Source organism: Pipra filicauda, unplaced genomic scaffold (genome assembly GCF_003945595.2).
Source record: "Pipra filicauda isolate LSUMZ 115617 unplaced genomic scaffold, ASM394559v2 scaffold217_size2002032_pilon, whole genome shotgun sequence".
Classification (NCBI taxonomy): domain Eukaryota; kingdom Metazoa; phylum Chordata; class Aves; order Passeriformes; family Pipridae; genus Pipra; species Pipra filicauda.
Window position 1 is genome coordinate 1724771 of NW_024104329.1, and position 19151 is coordinate 1743921.

At 47.9% G+C, this 19151-nt stretch overlaps 1 protein-coding gene across 3 annotated transcripts in view; it reads left to right on the forward strand.

The window, feature by feature from the left end:
• HRAS (HRas proto-oncogene, GTPase) overlaps nucleotides 1-19151 on the forward strand; it is a 41145-nt gene that overhangs the window by 18796 nt on the left and 3198 nt on the right. For all 3 annotated transcript variants that reach the window (XM_027727750.2, XM_039381215.1, XM_039381216.1), the window contains 3 exons: nucleotides 11734-11887; nucleotides 16521-16699; nucleotides 18976-19135. In XM_027727750.2, the coding sequence (XP_027583551.1) occupies nucleotides 11777-11887; nucleotides 16521-16699; nucleotides 18976-19135 (450 nt within the window). In that variant the 5' untranslated portion in view covers nucleotides 11734-11776. The remainder of the gene's footprint in view (nucleotides 1-11733; nucleotides 11888-16520; nucleotides 16700-18975; nucleotides 19136-19151) is intronic.

Here is a 19151-nt window from a genome sequence, read left to right on the forward strand (position 1 = left end):
CTGTTTTACTTTTCCCAAGCAATGACTCTTCCAGCTCATGCTGTGGATGTTTTGGGTTGTACTTTGCGTGATCTCTTACTTTCTGTGCTCTCAGGAGAAACCAGGTGCTAAGAACAGGGTGTTGTGTGTGCTAGCTGTGTCTGGTCACCAGGTGCTTGCCATGGTAGTACCAATTGTGGGCAAGTGCTGGTCTCTGACTTTTCCTACTAAAGACATTATTTCTCTAAAGATTTCAAGGTTTTCTTCCTGTTTGCAGCTAGGATGTTGTGTCGAAGCTCCCTTGCATCTCTTTGTCCATTCACTTCATGGACTTTCTGACTCTTTTTCACAGCTAGATGTCATCTCAAGCTCAGGACATGGTGTGCTTCCTGTCTGTACCTCTTTCAAACAAGTGACTCTGGTTCATGTGGCTGGAGGGAGCATTTGCCCGTGCTGTCGTACTGGTCCGAGTGAGGATCACAGCCCTGTGTAGCTCTTTTCTCTGTCAATTGTTGATCTGTGTAGAGAAACACCTAAATTGAGTCAAAGAGGTAGGGCAGGGTCTCTGAAGCTTTATGGTCATCTCAAGTGCAGTGCCAAAGCCATATCTGGATCTACTCATTGCCTCTACCAGGATGTCTGAGGGATTGGGATTCAATTGAGGGGATTCTAAGATGATGTGGTTATACCTAACCTTTAGGCATTATCAAAGGGAGCTCAATCACTCTTCTGCTTTCAGAGGCTTTGCTTATTTGTTAATCAGCTTGTTGGGCTTCAGTGTTGAGGTAGGGCCGCATCTCACACAGGCTTGGTGTCTTGCATTTCTGTGGTTTCTTTTCAGCCTTAGTTACTCTGCGGATGCTGGCTGTGAGCCCACCCAAATCCTGCATGTTGTCGTCACTGTGGACTTCCAAGGAAGCTCTGGAAGGAAACCCATCCAGCTTCTGCTGATTGTGCAGGTCTGCCAGCAGATGCTGGAGGCTGTGACGGAGGTGGTGGCATAGGTGTTGTGTTCCTGTCCCCTGTACACTCAACCGCAGCCATTGATAAGGACAGTCTTGGGACAGAAGCTTGAATGTGGGGCAACAGAAATCCCCAGCTTTATCATAGGTTTCCTGTGTGACTGTCAGCAAGTCACTTAATTGTTGTGGATTCTTCATTGCAGGATGGAGTTACTATTTCCTTGATCTGCAGCTCTGTGTGTTGCTGGGGGGTGCGATATGTGAACCTGCGCGAAGGCTACTTAGAGTTGAAGGAGGATGTCTTCTGTGTCCACACTGTGATCCTTGCAAGACAGGCAGGATGAGTCTCTGGCAGTGTCCCTTTGTTACTCCAGATCCAGAAGAGGGGAATTCCTTCCTTTTCAGCATGGAGAGCAATCTGTACATCTTCAGTCTTTTTTTGTAGCCGGCCTGTGCTGTGACAGTGATGTGTTTAAATAAGTCACCTACAGCAGCATTGCTTGGATTTTTTTTTTTTAAATCCAGACTGCTGCAGAGGGCCAGGATATGAGAATCACATTATTAAGGGTATTGTGGCTGAGATTTACCACAAGCAGCAAAGTGAGGCTCGGGTAATCCAGGACCCTAACTTTAAATAAAATCTGCTGATCCAAACTTAATTCTTGCACCTTTACTTTTGGACCTCTCTGTTTCTCTCAGTGTTGCTCAGTATTGCACACACAATGTGTTGGTCGGCTCTGCATGGCTACAGACTTGGTCATGATGAATTCAGTTGCCGTGCTTGTTGAAGGGCTGGTTTGAAGGTCTTCTGTGAACCTCTGTGCCAGCTGCACTTGCTGCCCCATTGCTCTAGGTTGCAGCTGCCAGGTCCATAAATCAGCAACATGCCCCTGAATATCTGCTGCATAATTACCGATGCATATTCATGTTTGTTACAGCATTGTGTCACCCTGCAAATAATGTATCGTGGTGGAAAGGAGAGCAGGGACAGGCTCCCAGCAGCAGGTGCCTGCTCACTTTATTTTATCTCCTCTTTCTGCTGTCACCTTGTCTTTGGCTCCAAGATGCCCCCTCACTTGCTTTTCTAATGCGTTTTCCCCAGCTGCTTCTGGATTTGCTAAAGTGAGCCCTGCAGGTTTTATTTTTGCTGTGGTGCCTTCTTCCTCTTCATCCCTGCTCTGCTAATAAATAAGGGGGTGTGCCTGCAAAGGCTCTGCAAGGGCTAAACGAGTGCGAGAGGATGATCGTTATATTTGATCATGTAAATTAAAAGGCTTACTAATAAAAGACATTCTGGAACTATCTGATCTTGGCTGTTCCTTTGAGCTCTGTTTTTGAATGAACTGTTTTGAACAGCTTTTTATTGATGTCCCATTGGGAATGGAAGTGCAATAAGGAAACTCAGTCTTTGTCCCTCATCCCAACTAGCCTGGGGAGATGATGCTGTTGCCCCTGTCCTGCTTTACCCTCTATTTTGAAAAACGAGGAAGAAGAAAAGTTCTTTCCCTGGAAGAGAAAAAACTTTGAAAAAAATATGTTTAACAGCCTGTGATATACCACATGTGAGAGAGGACAGATGGGTGTTGACTCTGCTTTTCCCCTTCCAAGATCCTAAGTGCTGTCCAGGGAAACTGGGGGAGCCAACTTGAGGACTAACCAAAGCATACCCCAAGATACAGTTGAGTTCAGCACAGCCAGGGCTGGCTGTCCCTTCAGAGAGGGATCCCTCTCACTCCTACTCTGTGTTTCTACTAGGGAGACTTGAGCTGTTCCCAGAGGATCCTATTTCTCTGTGGAAGCTGGTTAGCCATCCAGGGCGTGTGTGTCATGTGGGCAGGAGCAGACTGGGCACCTACTGTCCCAAGATACTCATTTGTCTGCTTTTCTGCTGCTGGCCAACAACTTCCACCTTTTTTTCACCCAAATTTGATGCTGCTGGCTCATTGTCCAGACCCTTCTGCTGCAACAGCTGTAATGTGATAAGATATGTGCTGTATGCACCATTCCATTCCTGGAGACTGGAGCTCACCACTACTCTTGTAATGTTATTTTGCTCCATAACCTTGCTTTCTAAAAACTCTCTTATCCATTAAATATTTACATTTAAAAAACAAACAAACAACCCCCTAAAAACATTATCAAAATCATTCTTGAAACTTTCCAGCTGCAACCATGCTGTTTTCTTATCCACGTATTTGCTGTGAAGATACATGTGTTAGGATTTAAAGCAAGCAGGAAGCTGAACAGCCATACCTATTTCCATTGCAAATTCTTCTCAGCAAAAATGGCTTGGATGCATTTCCTGAAACCAGTTTCCTAATTTTTCCTTGTCAACAGTTGTTTGGGAAGAATAAGGAAGGATGGGGAAGGAGGGGAGAACAGAAATCTCATACCGGGAGTGCCTTTCCTGACTACGGGGTACTTCTTTTGGTCTGATATACGTCAGTGGTGTTCAGGTTGGGATTGGCCCTTTCCTTAAGTGATGTACAAGGCCATCTTATATCAGTGACTTCCCCCTTTCTTGCAGTTGGCTTTGAGTGAGGGGAAACAGGAGCAATGCTCAGCCTGCCCCTCTGCTCCCAGCCCTACCTGCATTTTCCATTGCTTATCTGTGTATTCAGAACATCTGCCTCTCCACTGGCTGCCTGTGCCCATGACCCAGTTGTGATTTCATCAGGATAATTGGAGAGCAGGGCCCCTTTATCAGCACTCTGGGCTTTCCTGTTTGATGTACCCTGCTTCCCCAACTCTCTCTGCCTAGGAAAGCTGGGCTGGAGCTGAGCTGGCAGCCCAACACAAAGACCCAGCAGGAAACCAATGGCTTTGCCATCCCAAACCTTTACTGGGAGCTTTTTGTCTCAGGTGAAGACCCCAGATGGGAAGTCACATTGCCTGAATTTAGTTCCCAGCTTTACCACCCACTGATGGCTTTGGGCCAGTCCCTTGACTTATTTGCATCCCCTTGCCTGTCTCTACAGTGAGGAGGATGGTGTTTCTGTTCATGCATGGCCACCATCCCAGCTCTAGCAGTGGGTGCTCCATCTCTTGCTGCTTAGTGGTGAGATCTGAATTTGTCCCTTCTTATGCTGTTGCAACAGAGAGCCAGACGGCTGCAACCTGCATGGTGACAGGACTGGTGGGTCATGGGAGAGGCTGTACCTTTCCCTGGAAGTTTGCCTGCAGCTGCTCCTTTCATCACCAAGAGGACCAGGAAGAAGATACCAGGTACCTTAGGAAACCAACCTGAAGACAGCATCTCTTGCAATTCCATGCCATTACCAGGCAGCAGTTTCCCCAAAGCCTGATATTCTCTGTCCTTGTAGTTACATAGATCCACTTACACTGGCACTGCATATTCATCTGGTCCAAGTTTCTAGTCATTGCACCTTATATCTTGTGGGAAAATCAATACAATTTGGTACTGAGACTAGCAAGCCAAGAGATTGCTCAGAGCTTGGGTTTGTGGTTGTGTACCACGTGTTTTAACAGTTAACAGTTACTGTCATCTATATTGTGGGTCGTGTTTTAAAATTTCCTGGTTACCTGTCCATCTCTTTATATACTCAAGATACATCATGCTGCCTTTCACCCATCCCATTAATGTTTATAGGTGGGATTTTAATGTAAAGGAAAGTTAAAAGCTACCTATTCTCTTAAGCTGCACCTTGGCCTCTGTTTTATCATTTGTTTTTCTGAAAAAGGCTGAGAGGCCTGGGAGAAGTCTTCTTTCCAGGGCAAGGTGGAGGGCTGCCAGCCAAGGCAGGGAAGCGTCTGCCTCTGAACCACCTGCTTGGCCCAAGGAGGCTGGAGAGGAGATGAAAGCAGAGGAGCCCTGGCAGTTTGCAGCCTTCTGCATCTCCACAGTGAGAGCTTTTCCTCCCCCACACTGCTTTCCCGCATGTGTTAGTAGATTCAACACTAGGTCCTAAGTCCTGACTGCAAGATAAGAGTTCATTTTTTATTTAATTGTCCTCTGTTGTCCTGGCCTGCACTGTGGCGTGTTCACGCCTTTGCGCATCCATCTTTACCAACTTTCAGACACAGCTCCAGTCTCTTCTTTCCTTAAGCAGGCTACTCTTGCTCATCTGGAGTCTCAAAGAGCACTTAAGTATTAGATCATAAATCACAGGCATAATTTAAAAACCATCTTCGATTTTAGTTGTTGGTTTTTTTTCACATCACTGGCCCTGCCAGATGCAGATAACTGGTGTTTTCAGGAAGTGACTTGGGTGCTAGCACAGGTGGTCTCTCCCATCTGCTTGTGATTTTTTTGAAGGGTCTGCATTCAGTAGTGGTGTGGGATGTATCATGTTTCTTTCACCCTTTTCATGGACTGGCAGTGATTAACAGCTTTCTCTCTGTGGAAGTTAGCTTGGAAGATTGGTTCTTCTGCAGAGAGTATGGTGGGATGAGCAACTTGTTATCAGGGAGATGGGAGGTGGTGGTGGGAGGTGAAGATTCCACTATGATTTCCAAGCATAGCCCAGTACTTGCCAGAGTTTCCTAACTTCACATGCTGCTCCTCATGGCACATGCATGATGCCAGAGATGTGGGCATGAGCAGTCCTGATTTATAAGCTCCTGACATAAGGGGCCTGCTCATCTTTCTTTGGAGTGTAATGATTTTGCTGGCCTCTATTGGCTGGAGGGAGTGGGGTGGGCGGGCAATTCCTTTATCCAGAAGGAGGCTCTTGGGTAGCTGGTTTGTTCTATGAACTTCTTGCATTACTGACTTGTTTAGGTTGTTTGCTGGTTTGAGTAGTTTAGGTATAGCTACCTCTACCGGTTGTTTTTCTTGGAATAAGCTGGCAACACAGAACTTAATTAAGAATATTTATTGTTTGAAAGGGAAAGCAAGAACAGTGTAGTTGCACTCACTAACTGCCAATAAGCAGTGACTGCACAGCTTTGTCTTTTAGTCAACTGTCTGACAGCTGAAGCAGGAGCCAGGGAACAGGGAAGAGGTAGCAGCTCTGGTGAGGATGGTACTATCTTGTTTTCTTTTGTCCTGTATCTTCACAAGCTCTTTGCAGTTGTGTAGTCTCTGGCAGAGGGGTTGTGTTGCCACAGGTGCTTCAGCTGAAAACTGCAAGGGCTGGGCCTGGTGCAGTGACCAGTCTATGCCTGTTCAAGACCTTGTGCAAAGCCGTGGCTTATACCTTGCTGCTGGGACATGTTTATGGCTGCTACAGAGCAGCAATCCCTCTCTTCCAGACCTGCCTATGCCTTGAACCTGCCTGCAGCTTTCTGCTGTTCTTCCTCACAGGTTTCTCCTTGAATGTGCATCTGTATTTTGAGCCTCCTACATTATGTCATTCCTTACCTCTTTTCTTTTTTTTTTTTCCTCTGCAGCAATATTTTTGTGCTCAGTCTCTTGGGACAGGCTGTCTTTTTCTTCAGATCTTGAAGAGCTAGCAGAGGATAGAAGAAGCCATTCTGTTCCTTTTTGGCTTTTTTTTTTTCTTTTTTTTCCCATAGTAGAAGACATTTATTATCTCCAAGTCATTTCTGCAAAGCAGGGCCAGCATTTGCAACTTTTATTCCCTCTTTGGCATCCCTTGCTCTTCTTTCATCTGTGAGGGGCAATGTCTGATTTTGCGGGTACACAGCCAGCAAGCCAACAAGCAGCACAGTGGATTAGATTTACAGCCCACTTGTTAACTTAAAAAGCAACAAGTAAATTAAAATGAAGCATTGGCTAGGCAGATTTGTAAGAGTATCAGCATGCCGGCCTCTTTTACATAATTTCTGTCAGGCTGGGCAGGCCAATGAGAACATCAGCATTTTGATCCTAGAATGAAAACAAAAGGTGGCATTTCAAACCAATAGAGAAGTTCCTTCAGTCCCTCCAGAGGCTGTGTTTTGTGATGCCGATGACAGTCTTGTGCATGAGCAAACCGAGGAACCTGGACAGTCAACGTAATGAGCCAACAAGGTTTACTTTTCCAATGCTCAAAAATCACTGAGTAGGACCGTGGCTGGAATTGACTGCTGGTAAAAGGCTGAGATGAGTGTTGTTCTCCTGGAGGATTGCAGACCGATTCTGCCAGCAGGGCATCTCTGCTGAAGGGAAATAAAATCAAATGCTGTGGCATTTGTGGTCATAAGGTTCCTGGGTTCCTCTGGACTGTGCTTTGGAGGAAAGGGTGCCTGGTCTGGGATGTGCCCAAAGAGATTTGCAGAATTGAAACTGACTTTCAGTGCCTTTAAATGCAGAGACTCCCAGTGGACAGGTAGAGGGTAAATGCTCACTAATGAACAGCTGTAAAACTTCTGCCATGACTGGCCTCAGTACGGCAGTGCTGCACAGAAATCTGTCTCTTGACTTGTTTAGTTGGCTTGGTGTCCATCCTGGGAGAGAGACAAGGTGATGGGAGGAAACAGAGGACACAGAGAAAGCTCCTTCAGTTATTCTGTGGAAGGAGTGTCAGAGCCTCCCTCGTGGTGAACGTGCTGGAAAACCACTGCATATCCCTTTCACTTGACGCCTGAGCTTTTGTTGAAACTGTGGTGGTGTGATGTGATGTACTGATGGGGTCAAGCCCCTCGAGTTCCTCACCTCTGGTAAGTTTCTGAAGGCTTCACAGTCAGGTCCCCCAAACCACCTCTCTGTGCTGGAGCATAGGAACCATGAAGATCAGATTGTTTTTTGCAGGACACAGCTGCATCTCTGGGTAACACCTGTAGCCTTGATGCCTAGACCTGCTTTAGGTCTTAGCTCAGTGAAAGCTTGTGCCGAGAATCTTGGTCCTTGTTTCTGTGGGCAAGGCCTCCATGCTGCTTCCCAGCATGCGCAGGCAGGGGACATGATGTGCCTTCTGCCCTCACCCACATCTTCATCCCTTCCCTGCAAGACAAAGGTAGGATGCTGGTGTCCACCAGGGCTGGCTGCTTGCTCTCCCCACTTCCTGCACAAGGCTGGCAGATGTTTCTTGTTTGCTGGAGCTGTGTGGCTCTGGCTACTGGGCTGGGAGCAGCTGCTGCTGCTGCCAGGCGGAAGCACTCGGCGAGTCTTTCCTAGACAGCTTTGAATGGGAGCCAGGAGCCCTCTCACTACAGGAGAAAATCCACGAGGTCAGGAAATACAGCAGCAGCAGCTCTGGCTCCATGCTGGGGCTGTTGGCTTGGCATGTGGATTCCAGCTTTCCTCTTTCCAGATGATGCTCCTGAGTGGCTCTCCTCCTTGCCATCTCACTCAGCTGTTGCTTGACAGCTCTTTGTGGCTTTTGGGGTGTGCAGTAGCTGAGTACTGCAGAGGTGATAAATTTGGATAGGCAGGGGAAACACTAAGTGGTGACCTGGATCAGACCTTTCAGATCTGCTGAAGAATGGAAGAAGCTGCAGAAGATGGAAGAAGCTCTGTTCCTGCTCTGTGTGGAACTGGGAGGCTGTGCTTTTGTGTTTCCCTCTGTTATTTTGTGGTCAGCTCTGTGTGGGTTCTGTCTTAGCTGCTGAGTAATAGAAACTGGAAATCCTCACATCAGGAGAAGCTTTCACAACCACCAGCAGTCTGTAAACGTCCATCTGGTGTGTCCCCAGCATGAGAATTTGGGGTGTCTGTTACAGTTGCTCTGACAGGAGCCCCATGCTCTCTTTTCTGTTTCTGGTTTTTAGGAAGCCAGAAACATTGTCTTTGGGATGGCTGTTCCATGAACCAGCCCCTGTGGTGGGGGTGGTGATGTTCACGTGGCATTGAGGTACAGCCATGCCTTTGATGAAACCATGTGTGCATCGATGAGAAGTCTTGTTCTTCCCATGTTGAGGAGTAAAAAGCGTGATGGGGAGCTGTGAGATGGTGTTGGTAAGGTCAACTTAAGGATAAGATTGGCTGCCCAATCTTAGCAGAGTTTGGCCATATGGAAATTCCTGCTTTCCTTACAGCCTTTGGCCAGGTTGCTTCTTTTGTGGCATTTGCACATGTTCTGATGTGCAGTTGGGTGTGCGTGCTGCTTGTGAGGAGTTTGCATTGTGGATCCTTTGGAAAAGGAAGCAAGCTCATCTGAACATTGATTTTAACACATGTTAATTCAGGCAGCTCTCATGCCCAGAGCTGTCCATCATTCCCCACGCTCTTGTGGACATGTTTTGCAGCAATGGTAGGAAATGGGTGGGTAGGCTGGACTTGCTATCCTCTGCAAGCTGCAGAATCTCTTCTGCCATTGTTGGGGCAGGGATGGCATGCAGAGCAGTGAAGAGTTAGCTGAGACTGGCACCTTCTAGGTATGGCGTGAGCAAACACCAACTGTTGCAGAGTTCTTGTATGTAAATTGTCTGTCTGCTGGCCATGAGTAATGCATTAGCAATAGGTCCTTTGCCCCTCTCATTTCCCCTGCCTCTTGGATGGGTGTGGAGCAGGAAGATGTGGGTCTGTGTTTCTCTGGAGGAACCAGATCTCAAAGCTCTGGGCTAAGGTGGTGGTGTGCAGGGCTTGCTGGTGTGCGGCTGCCCCTCTGCTGTGCAGTGGAGCTCACCTGTGGTCCTGAGCAGAGTAAGACCCTTAAGCTGACATGGGTGACCACGTGGCCCCCACCTCCTGCTGCAGTGTGGACCAGAAGGCTGGTGTGGCTGCATGGGCTAGGGGTCTTCTGAAGGGATAGGCAATGCCTTCTGCTGTGCTGGTCTTGAGGGAGGACCTCCTCCTTGAGAACTCATGTCTTCTCCTCCCTATATTGAGTCAAGGCTTTTCTCACTGCCTTATAGCAAGTCCTATAAGCCTGGGCAGTTGTGTAGTCCTTCTTGAGCATCATAGTGGCAACTGCTTCATCATCAGCATCAGATACAGAGCAAGGTCCATTGTAGCCACTGCAGGCCTTTATTTACAGCCACCGTGTGTTTTGCTGGGGGTTGCAGATCTCCCTGCTCTGTAATGAAAGATGGGAGCTGGTTGCAGAGTTTCTTCAGACCCTCAAGACCCCTCTGTTCAGCAGTGAAGCTGTTTGCTGCAGGAGCGATCCCCTCCTGGCCAGCAGTGTTGGTGGAGATGGTCAGTCAGCATTTGTTCCTCAGTCCCCGTTTTATCCTGTCACCGTCCCTCATGATAATTGTCTCTGCCCAGAGAGATAAGAAGCCTGGGGTGGGCATCTCTCTTGTCCCTGAGAAGCAGAGTATGTGAGAAGGTCACAGACGTGAGGGTGTGCATTAATGGAGCAGAGCAATGTATGCGCTTAGGTTCTTTCCTGTAGTCTTGTTTTGAGTCTGCATCTCTTCCTTGGCTGCCAGAACAGAGGCAGATCAGACTTTCCCAGGAAAAAGTGGCACATTTGGATAGGCACTTAGGGTATGACATTATTTACACTTCATTTTCCCCCTCCCATCACCACTTTTCCATGGTGTTTTACTGCTTCTCCAGCAGTGAAGAGCAGCACAGCAACCAGAGGTCCTGGTTAGGGTGGCATCATGTTTGTTATTTGGTTGCTCCTTGGCACCCCCTCCTTTGTCTCTCTTTAGTATCCTGGGTGCTGAGAAGGGCATGAGCTTTGTTTGCCTTCCGACTACCGAGACAGCAGCTCAGAAATGGGCTTCGGGAAGAGATGTTTGTGTCCGACTGCTCCCAGCTCGAGTGGGTGATGGAGCTGTCAGAGTGGTTTAGAGTTGCAGTCAGGTGGGGATTGAAGGCAAAAGGTTCTGGCCTCCTTGCCATTAGATTTCTGCTGGGTTAGCAGATGCATTAAATGCAGTCTGGGTCTAGAGTGGCCGTTGCTGGCACAGTTCGTACCAGCTTCCAGAGTTTTGGGAGCAGGGCTGGCAAGCCTTGGGAGGAGGATTGAATGATTTAACTGTCTGGGGTGGGGACAAGGAGTGTGTTCTAATCCACGTGCAGTAGCGTTGCAGGCAGCATTGAAGGCTGACTGTCATGGGGAACTGAGAGCTTGTCTTCCTGCTACCTGCTGCATTTTGGGTGCTTTCCCCAGAGCTTGCAGATGGCAGCTGAGAATGAGTGTTGGACCCTGGAGTGACTTTCAGAGGGCAGGGCCTGCAGTCCAATGAGGATGGATTTCTATTTAAACCTTTGAGGTTTTGTAATCTTCCTTCAATAGTTCCTCTTTCTCAGTGGGCTTGGAGCAGAAGTTTAAGGGAGGAGCTGGGGGGATGTGAATTTTCTCCTGCTGACGGGCCGTGGCAAGTACACAGTACTGCAGAAGTGTAGTTTGCTCATCCTGGCCCTAGTCATCATTTCTCAGTTAGAGCTTTTCATGGCAGCAGCTCTTTATTCCCTGTTGGGCATGCCAACTTCATCTCTCAGGAGCAGGAGTGCCCCTTCTGCCGGCCTCCCTCTCTGATGGCCAGCACAGTGGGAGGCACCATTAGCTGGAGGATGGGCAGAGGGTGTGGATGTGCCACTGTCTCAAACCTGCCATGTGGTTTGAGGTTTAATGCAGCCTTGAGGGTGTAAGACATGGCAGTAACAGCATATTTGGGTGGGGCTGGATGTTTTTCCCTGCTCCTGTGGGAATTGACATCCCAACCTCATTGTCCAAGGGTTTCAAATCTATCAAATGATTGTCATCTTGAGGTAAGATAAATCAGGGACAACACTGAACACTTCTGCAAAACCAGACCTCTTAAATTGATTACTTTAGGGATTGATTTACACAGCATGTACCTCTGTCTTCTCATCAGTAACACCTCTTGAAGTTTGCTCAGGGAATCTGTGAAGTTTGCATTCAGACTGTCAGGCTGAAGGATTGCAACATGCCACAAGATAAACATAGTTTTTTATTCAGTTTGATGGATTATTTTGCCCATGTTGAAGTAACTTTTCCTAACACGGTGACCATGTTTCTCCTTGCAGGTGGTGGTGCTCCTGGAAGTCCTGAGCTGGGGTCAGCTGGAAGATGACTGAATACAAGCTGGTGGTGGTGGGAGCAGGTGGTGTTGGGAAAAGTGCTTTGACGATACAGCTCATTCAGAACCATTTTGTTGATGAGTATGACCCCACGATAGAGGTAGGTGGCTCTGGGCACAGGGTCTGTCTTGTCTGCATGTTTTCCTCTTGCTGTTTTCCACCTTGTCTCCAACCCAGAGCATACTCAGTTTGATCTCAAGTCTGAACTTGATTAGGAATGTTCGTCTGCTTTGCAGAGCTATTCTGAGTCACTACATGTGTGTTGAGAGGTCACAGTGACCGACTTGTGTCTCCTGCAGGAGGACAGTGATGTCTGCTGAAGAGAGATGACACAGAAGGCAGCAGAAGCAGGCAGAGCTGGGCAGGTGCTGAGAGGCAGCAAAAAAGTCCTCTCTTCTGATGAGATGACAGCATAGGGAGGGATTAAAGGTTTGGGATTGAAGAGCCATTTTGTGCCTGTGCTTCCATTTCTCCTCCTGTCAAATCAGAGTAAATATATTGACTTTTTCTGCAGGATATTTTGAGATTTACTGATGAAATGGATTTTACCAGAGCTTGGTTGTATTATGTATGTCCTGCAGTTTGAGACGTGCCAAGCAGCTGAACTGTTGTGGTTCACAGAGTGCTGCCTCTGCTTCATCGCCAGGAGTTAGAGGTTGATGTGTGGGTTTCGCAGTCAGTGTGGATGGTAGCACTGACCTGTCTAGCTCAGCAAACTTCCTGAGGAAGCAAGCAGGGACCCTGTGGTCTTCACAGGCTGTATGGGGGTAGAGGGGGATCTGGTCTTCAATATCCATTACACTATTCTTTTTTTTTTTACTTTTTAAAAACATATTCCATTCTCTGTCTGCTATCACTGCAGCTAGTGGCATGTTAATTAGCCTCTATGTGACTTACACCTTTGTTGGGGGAGATGTGGGTAGCAGCTGCTGCTCTGCACGAGGAGTAAGTCCATCCTGGGAAGGCAAATTGCAGCTCTGTCATGTCTCTTGGACAATGACCTCCCTGTCTGCAGTCCTAAAGAATTCTCTGCCAGATGCGTATAAATACAGCTGTGGTTGCCGCAGTTATTATTATCATAATGGCTAAAGGCCCCAGCTGGGACCAGAAATCTATTCTGGTAGGTGTTGTATGTGTAGTCCCCACCCTGAAGAGCTTACAACTTAAATAAACAAGCAAGACAAGGCTTGGTAGAAAGGCTGAAATAGTCTTACAATCCTACAGACAGGAAGGAGAGAAAGCACTTAAAAAGCACATGCTATTATGTCATTTGGCCAAGGTCACCTAGAAAGTCCATGGCAGAGACTGGAATTTAATTTAAGGGCTCCTGAGTCTCCTTGCTTATGGATGCAGTTGCCTTGTTCTCCAGCTCCTCTCTCCTCATGCGCTCATCCCCAGTAGCACTGTATACTTTTCTTAGAAACCCATTCCAGGTTGTTTTCAGCAAGAGCTGCTGATGGAGAGCAGCCTCCCTGGGGAGACATCTGCATGGATGAGTCCTCTCTTGGACCTTAGGTGGGCAGAGGCAGCTCTCACCCTGTGATGTGTTGGGTTTTGGCATCCTGTGTTTTTTGTCTCCAGCTGCCTGCCCCTTGTATGTACCCTGCAGGGAATTTTCTCCATGTAAACAGGCAGTGGGGAATGTAAACCTTGCATGGCATTTCCCAGCACACCCTCCTCACCCTACCCACTCCTGCAGTGCCCTGGGAGATGCCTACTCTCTCCTCCCCTGTTCCCTCCAGCCCCATTCTGTTCTTCTCCTCTTCCAAAAGCTCTTTAGCCCTCTCGCCCCTGGTACTTTTCCACCTGCAGGTCCCACCAACCCTGATGCCTTTGCAGCTCCCTTGGTTATACCTCCCTTCCCCTGCTACCCCAGCCATCTTCTCATACATTTTAGGAGACTTCTTTTAATTATGCTTCATTTTATGGGGATTTAGGACACACAGAAAGCTACCTGCCAGCCATCCAAATGTGACCAACAAACCACCCTCCTGTGACTAAGCTGCTTTGGATCGTGCCCAGGAGCTGACTATGACTGTTCAGCCAGCTAACAAGCAGCACAGCAATGCTGAAACGAGCAGGATAAAAGGGGGCAAAAAAGAGTATATGTGCATGGAGCAAAGGCATTGCCTGTCACCCAAATGGACTGAGCTCAGGCTGTACTGCAAAGGGTGGTTGTGAGTGGGTCAAGGTGCACTGAGAAGATGCTCCCCAGGGCAGGAGGGTTTTGTCCCCTGTCTGGGGCAGAGACCCTGACTGGATGCCTGCTCCCCTCCTGCCCTCCTGACTCACTATTACAAATGTTTGGCCCTGTAACTCAACACTGTCCAACCCACGACAACACATGCTCTCATGCCTACTCTTTTACTGCTGAGAAACCTTAAGACCTTGATTTTGGGAACAGGAGGGCCGGGGCTCCAAGGAAATGTATGCTACTGGCATTGTCCCATGGTGAATAAGCAGGGATGGAGTAAAGAATTTCACTGTGTTGAGAAATTCTTTGGTTCATCTTCCAGCTTCTAGCAGCTGGCTAGTAGTGGGCTTCCCAAGCTTCTGATCATATCCTGACTGTAGCATTTGACAAGTGGACGTCTTGGCCTGGACCCCCAGCACATCCGGGATGCTCCCAGCATCTGCCTGGGATCCTGAGTCTGAACGCCAGACAGATGTTGTTTCTGCTGCCTGGCACTTCACAGCTGCATCTGGCTGCTTTCCCCTCTGCATGAAGATACGGTAGGATATGAGGGGCTGCAGAGGAGCATTGAGGCAGGGTGCTGATGTGGGCTGGTGGCAGCTAGCCCTGCAGTGGCAGCCAGGTCACCTGGCAGTGTGGCTGAACTGCCATCCTGAGACAGGGTTTGGATGAAGCTGCACACAAAGCAATGATGGGGAGAGCTTGTCCCCTTCTTTTGCAGGAAGCAAAGCATCCTCTGCAAGGCAGTTAATGCTTTTGCCTTGTAAGCAAGCTAGCTGGCCTCACGGGCAGCCTGTTGATGACCTGAGCTGAGGTGTGGGATCTCTCCTCCATCTGCATGCTATATGCTTGAGAGACCTCCTATAACTGGGGACTTGGCAATTAATTGTGAACACGTGTGCCAAGAGGCTGGTCCTCTGTACACAAGCCAAGGTGCAGGGGTGGGAGGATGCTTTGCTGGGCAGAGCAGGCACTAGGGTCCCCTTGCACCAAGGAGGCTCCAGATACATTATTGATTAGAAACGGGAGCACATTCCTGCAGGGCAGCCTGCCAGTTACCTTCAGAGTGGTTGGCTGGAAGCCAGCCCATCACTCGGTGCTTATTCTCGATGGGTCAGCAGTCCACTGTTTGGGAAGGCACAGCTGAGAAGGTCGTGGCAGAGCAGATCTCATCTCTGATTTCACAGCCCTCTCTGCAAGGTGAGGAAAGACTTTAATTAGTCCCAGCAAATGATGTTGTTTAGTAATGAACCAAAGGATGGAGGCTGTGTTGGCCCCATTCCCTTCCTGTGCTGCTGTTGATCCTGTTGTGACCTTTGCTGTGTCGGCTGTTTGTCTGCAGACCTGCAAAGCTCATCTGATAACATTGTTGTGGTCACTGGAAGAGCAGCCGACATTTGAATTAATTTTAAACTGCAGCCGTAGCCTCTGCGAGTGGTTGCAAAGCACTGTTGTGGTCATACCGCTGACTTGCACCTTTTTCGTATCTTTCATTTTGGCTTCTTTCTCTTGCTGGGGGTTGAGGATGCTGCACTGTCCACAGGGGATGGCTGTTAGAGAGGGAGGAGGCTGTCCTCCATGCAGGGGCTGCCCCAGCAGCATCCCTGCCGATGGGACTGAGCACAGGGAGAGGCATGGTGGGAAGGAGCAGTGCTTTGAGAAGCCTGCCTTCAAAATTAAACCTTTTGAGGGATGCCCTAGGTGATTTCCAGGCCTCCTCACATCTGTGATAAGTTGTGATTGCCTCTGCTGCAGGGAAAACCCCCAACTTGAAAGGACATGCCTGGATAGTTCTTGCCTCTCCTGGAGCCCTCTGGGCACAGACTGGTTGTGGGAAACACCCGGCTCACAGCATGATTTTATTTTATTTTTTTTCTCATGTTTAAGGAAGAGGTTTACCATCAAACCCAGTCTGCAACCTTACTGGTGGCATATTGCCTCCAGTGCCTGATCTAAGATGCATTGGAGGTACTGGATTTCCAGGTCATTTTAAACACCTTCTAGTCCTGCAGATGGTGGCTGGAAGCCCTGGCTGGCTGGAGCCTCCTCTCCTGAGTGTCCCCTTCCAGCACCCAAGCAGGGTGGCAGCAGAAGGGATTAGAACTGGGACTAAATAATGCTTAGGAAATAGTTACTGAGGGTTGTGCAGAGTGGTAGAGATGAACCTGCGCCTGGTCTGCCAGAGGCAGGGCTGGGAATGTGGAGAGCAAGCCAGGAGCTGTCTTCTCTGTGGCTCAAACAGACCAGGAGAAACCTGCTTAGCTACTCCCTTTTTCCTTTGTGTTTTTTTGTTTTGTTTTGGGTTTTTTTGGTGGTTTTTGTTTTTGTTTGTTTTTTTTTTTTTTTTTTTTTAATTATTTTTTTCCTTTTCCTCTCGTTTTTGAAACAGATTGAGTTGTCTCTTTAATGGAAGCTAAACGCAGGCCGAGCGTGACCTGGCATCTTCCCAGGGATGCACTTGCTGCATCCCTTTGTTTAGCCAGACCCAAGCCCTCTCTTAATGCATCCTCCTCCCTTTTCTCCCTCTTGTGGCCTTCAGGATTCCTACAGAAAGCAAGTAGTCATTGATGGAGAGACCTGCTTGTTAGACATCTTGGACACTGCAGGGCAAGAGGAGTACAGTGCCATGAGAGACCAGTACATGAGAACAGGGGAAGGATTCCTGTGTGTCTTTGCCATCAACAACACCAAGTCCTTTGAAGATATTCACCAGTACAGGTCAGTATCCTGGGAAGGGCCCTTTCCCTCTTGCCCTGTGCAAAGGGGAGGCCTTGCCTCTGCACCCTCCTGCCCACCCTTTTAGATCAGGCCCAGTGGTGGAAGCACTGGCTGCCAGCAAAGACAATTAGCTCAAGTGGCCATTCCCCAGGGAAGAGACGGAGCAGACGGCTAATGTCAGTGACTCCAATAAAGCCCATCTGAAGGGATTCCTTGTGGCCTTTGGGGACTCGGTAATGTAATGTTTAAGTGTTTATGGTGACTAAAGAGAGAGCTGATCCTGTATGACCCCCTTCTTTCCCTCCCTAATTAGTGGAATTGCTTTGTTAGCGCAATCGATCTCAGGGACTTCTGCTGGGCCCTGGAGCTGGGAGAGGAGGCTGAGAAGGGCAGGGAGGGCTGCTTGCTCTGCTGTCTGCCGTTGTGGTGAGGCTGTAGTCTGCCAGCTGCACACATGCAGGGAAAAGCAGTCCTGCCCCTTTGGAGCTTGGTTTCAACCAGGGCAAAGACTGAGCAACAGGGGAATCAGGACCCCAACGAGGTAATTTGCCCAAGACAATGTACGGGGAAGCGGCGACAAAGCAGGGACCTCGTCCCGACATGGTCCTGCTTTGGCAGCACCTGAATAACTCATCCCACTTCTTCTCCTTGCTGACATCACCCCTGCAGAGCTGGAGAGGTACGGAGGTGATACAAACACAGCAGGAATCTTTCCTGTTTATCCCGATGCTTAGGGAGGGATCACTCTGCCTTGTGCCTTTTTCTGAGGCTTGGCTGTGATGGGAGGCACTTGCAGAGGATGCAAGAGATGGCTCTGCCTGTCCCTGCTCTGTCCACTGCCCACCAAGGGACTGTGTACCCCAGTCCCCCACCATAAACTGCCGTTCCAGTAATCCCGTTGTTCCAAGCACAGGCACAGCCCTTCCTTGCTCCATAGTCCAGAGGTGCTGCTCTGAGCTGTTCCAGTCTCAGTGAGCAGGCTGTTCAGTGTAATAGCTGCACAGGTGGACTAATTTGGCTTGTTTTAGCTAAACTGGAGGACAAAGGATGGGATTTTCCTAAAGCACCTGAGGGATTAAGCAACATTCATCCTTGTGCTGGGACTGGTGCCTGTGAATTGCTTGCAGGATGGCACTATTTCAAGTCATCATGATCGTGGTTTAAATCACTGGCTTTCATCTCCTTCAGCCTCTGCTCTTTGTGTTTGCACTTTTAAAGAATACTCCCCAGAGAAATGCTGGCTCTTCCTGGTTAGTAACCATTTGAAGATATCTCTTTTCAGCTAAGTGTAGCCTGTGCACTAAATTTAGTACTTGCATTTGCTGATCAGGATGTTACATGGAACATTTAAATGGCTTTATGGCATATCATGCATATAGTTAGACTTCATTTCTATGTTCTACTTCATTAAAAAAAGATAATTGATTCTTTTGTATGTGATACATGTCCAGCTGCCTTTGGATGGAAATTTGCATTAAATTAAAATGCAGAAATTGGCATTTTAAATAATGCTTTTATTAGTTTAATAAAACCATGTTAAATGTTCTTGATGCATGAGCAAAAAAAAAAAGCTAAAGTTAAATGATTTATTAAGCAAAGGAAGTTATTATCTATCAGAAGGGAATTGAATGGATTGTTTGTGGTCATAATGGACTTTAAGAGTTTCAGAAGTGGTAGATCTCATCCTCGCCCACCTAGTTTTAGATCCAAGGTTGGAATGAAGAAGTGAGCATTACAGTTTTTTTAGTTCCCAATTGGTTTCTCAACTTTGAATGACCTGAACTAAACTGAGAGGGAGCAAATACTGCCTGTGCATCTGCAGAAAAGGTTACAGCTGCCAAAAGCTGCTCTATCAGCTCAGCAAATTCTGATTGCAGTTGATTTTTTATTGTTTTTATCCCCATTTTGGGGAGATTACTTGATCTAAAATGTTGGAAGTAGTACAGGTAACTGCTCAAGAATTCATTTTTATTTAGCTTAAACTATCTTAAGGTCATTTCTTAATATAGTTTATCATAATTCAAGTTGTTTTGTAAATAATTGCAGTTAAAGAGCAGAAGTATGTTTAGTTTTCATTTCCAAAAGTGCCCTAGCTATTTTGCTTTTTATTCACTTGTGTGCCATAGTCATTTACATTTTCCTGAAAGCCCAACACAAAGCACTTGACAGGAGCAAGGCGTAGCTGTTGATTCTTGACAAAGAAGCTGGTGGGGATTGTTCTGGAGCTGCCCCTGATGCCTTTTCTCCCTTCACTTTGTCACTTCTTCCTGTTTCAGGGAGCAGATCAAGAGGGTGAAAGACTCAGATGATGTTCCTATGGTGCTGGTGGGGAATAAATGCGACCTACCAGCCCGGACAGTGGAGACTCGGCAAGCGCAGGACCTGGCCCGGAGTTACGGGATCCCCTACATAGAAACGTCTGCCAAAACCAGACAGGTAGGAGGAGGGTTTT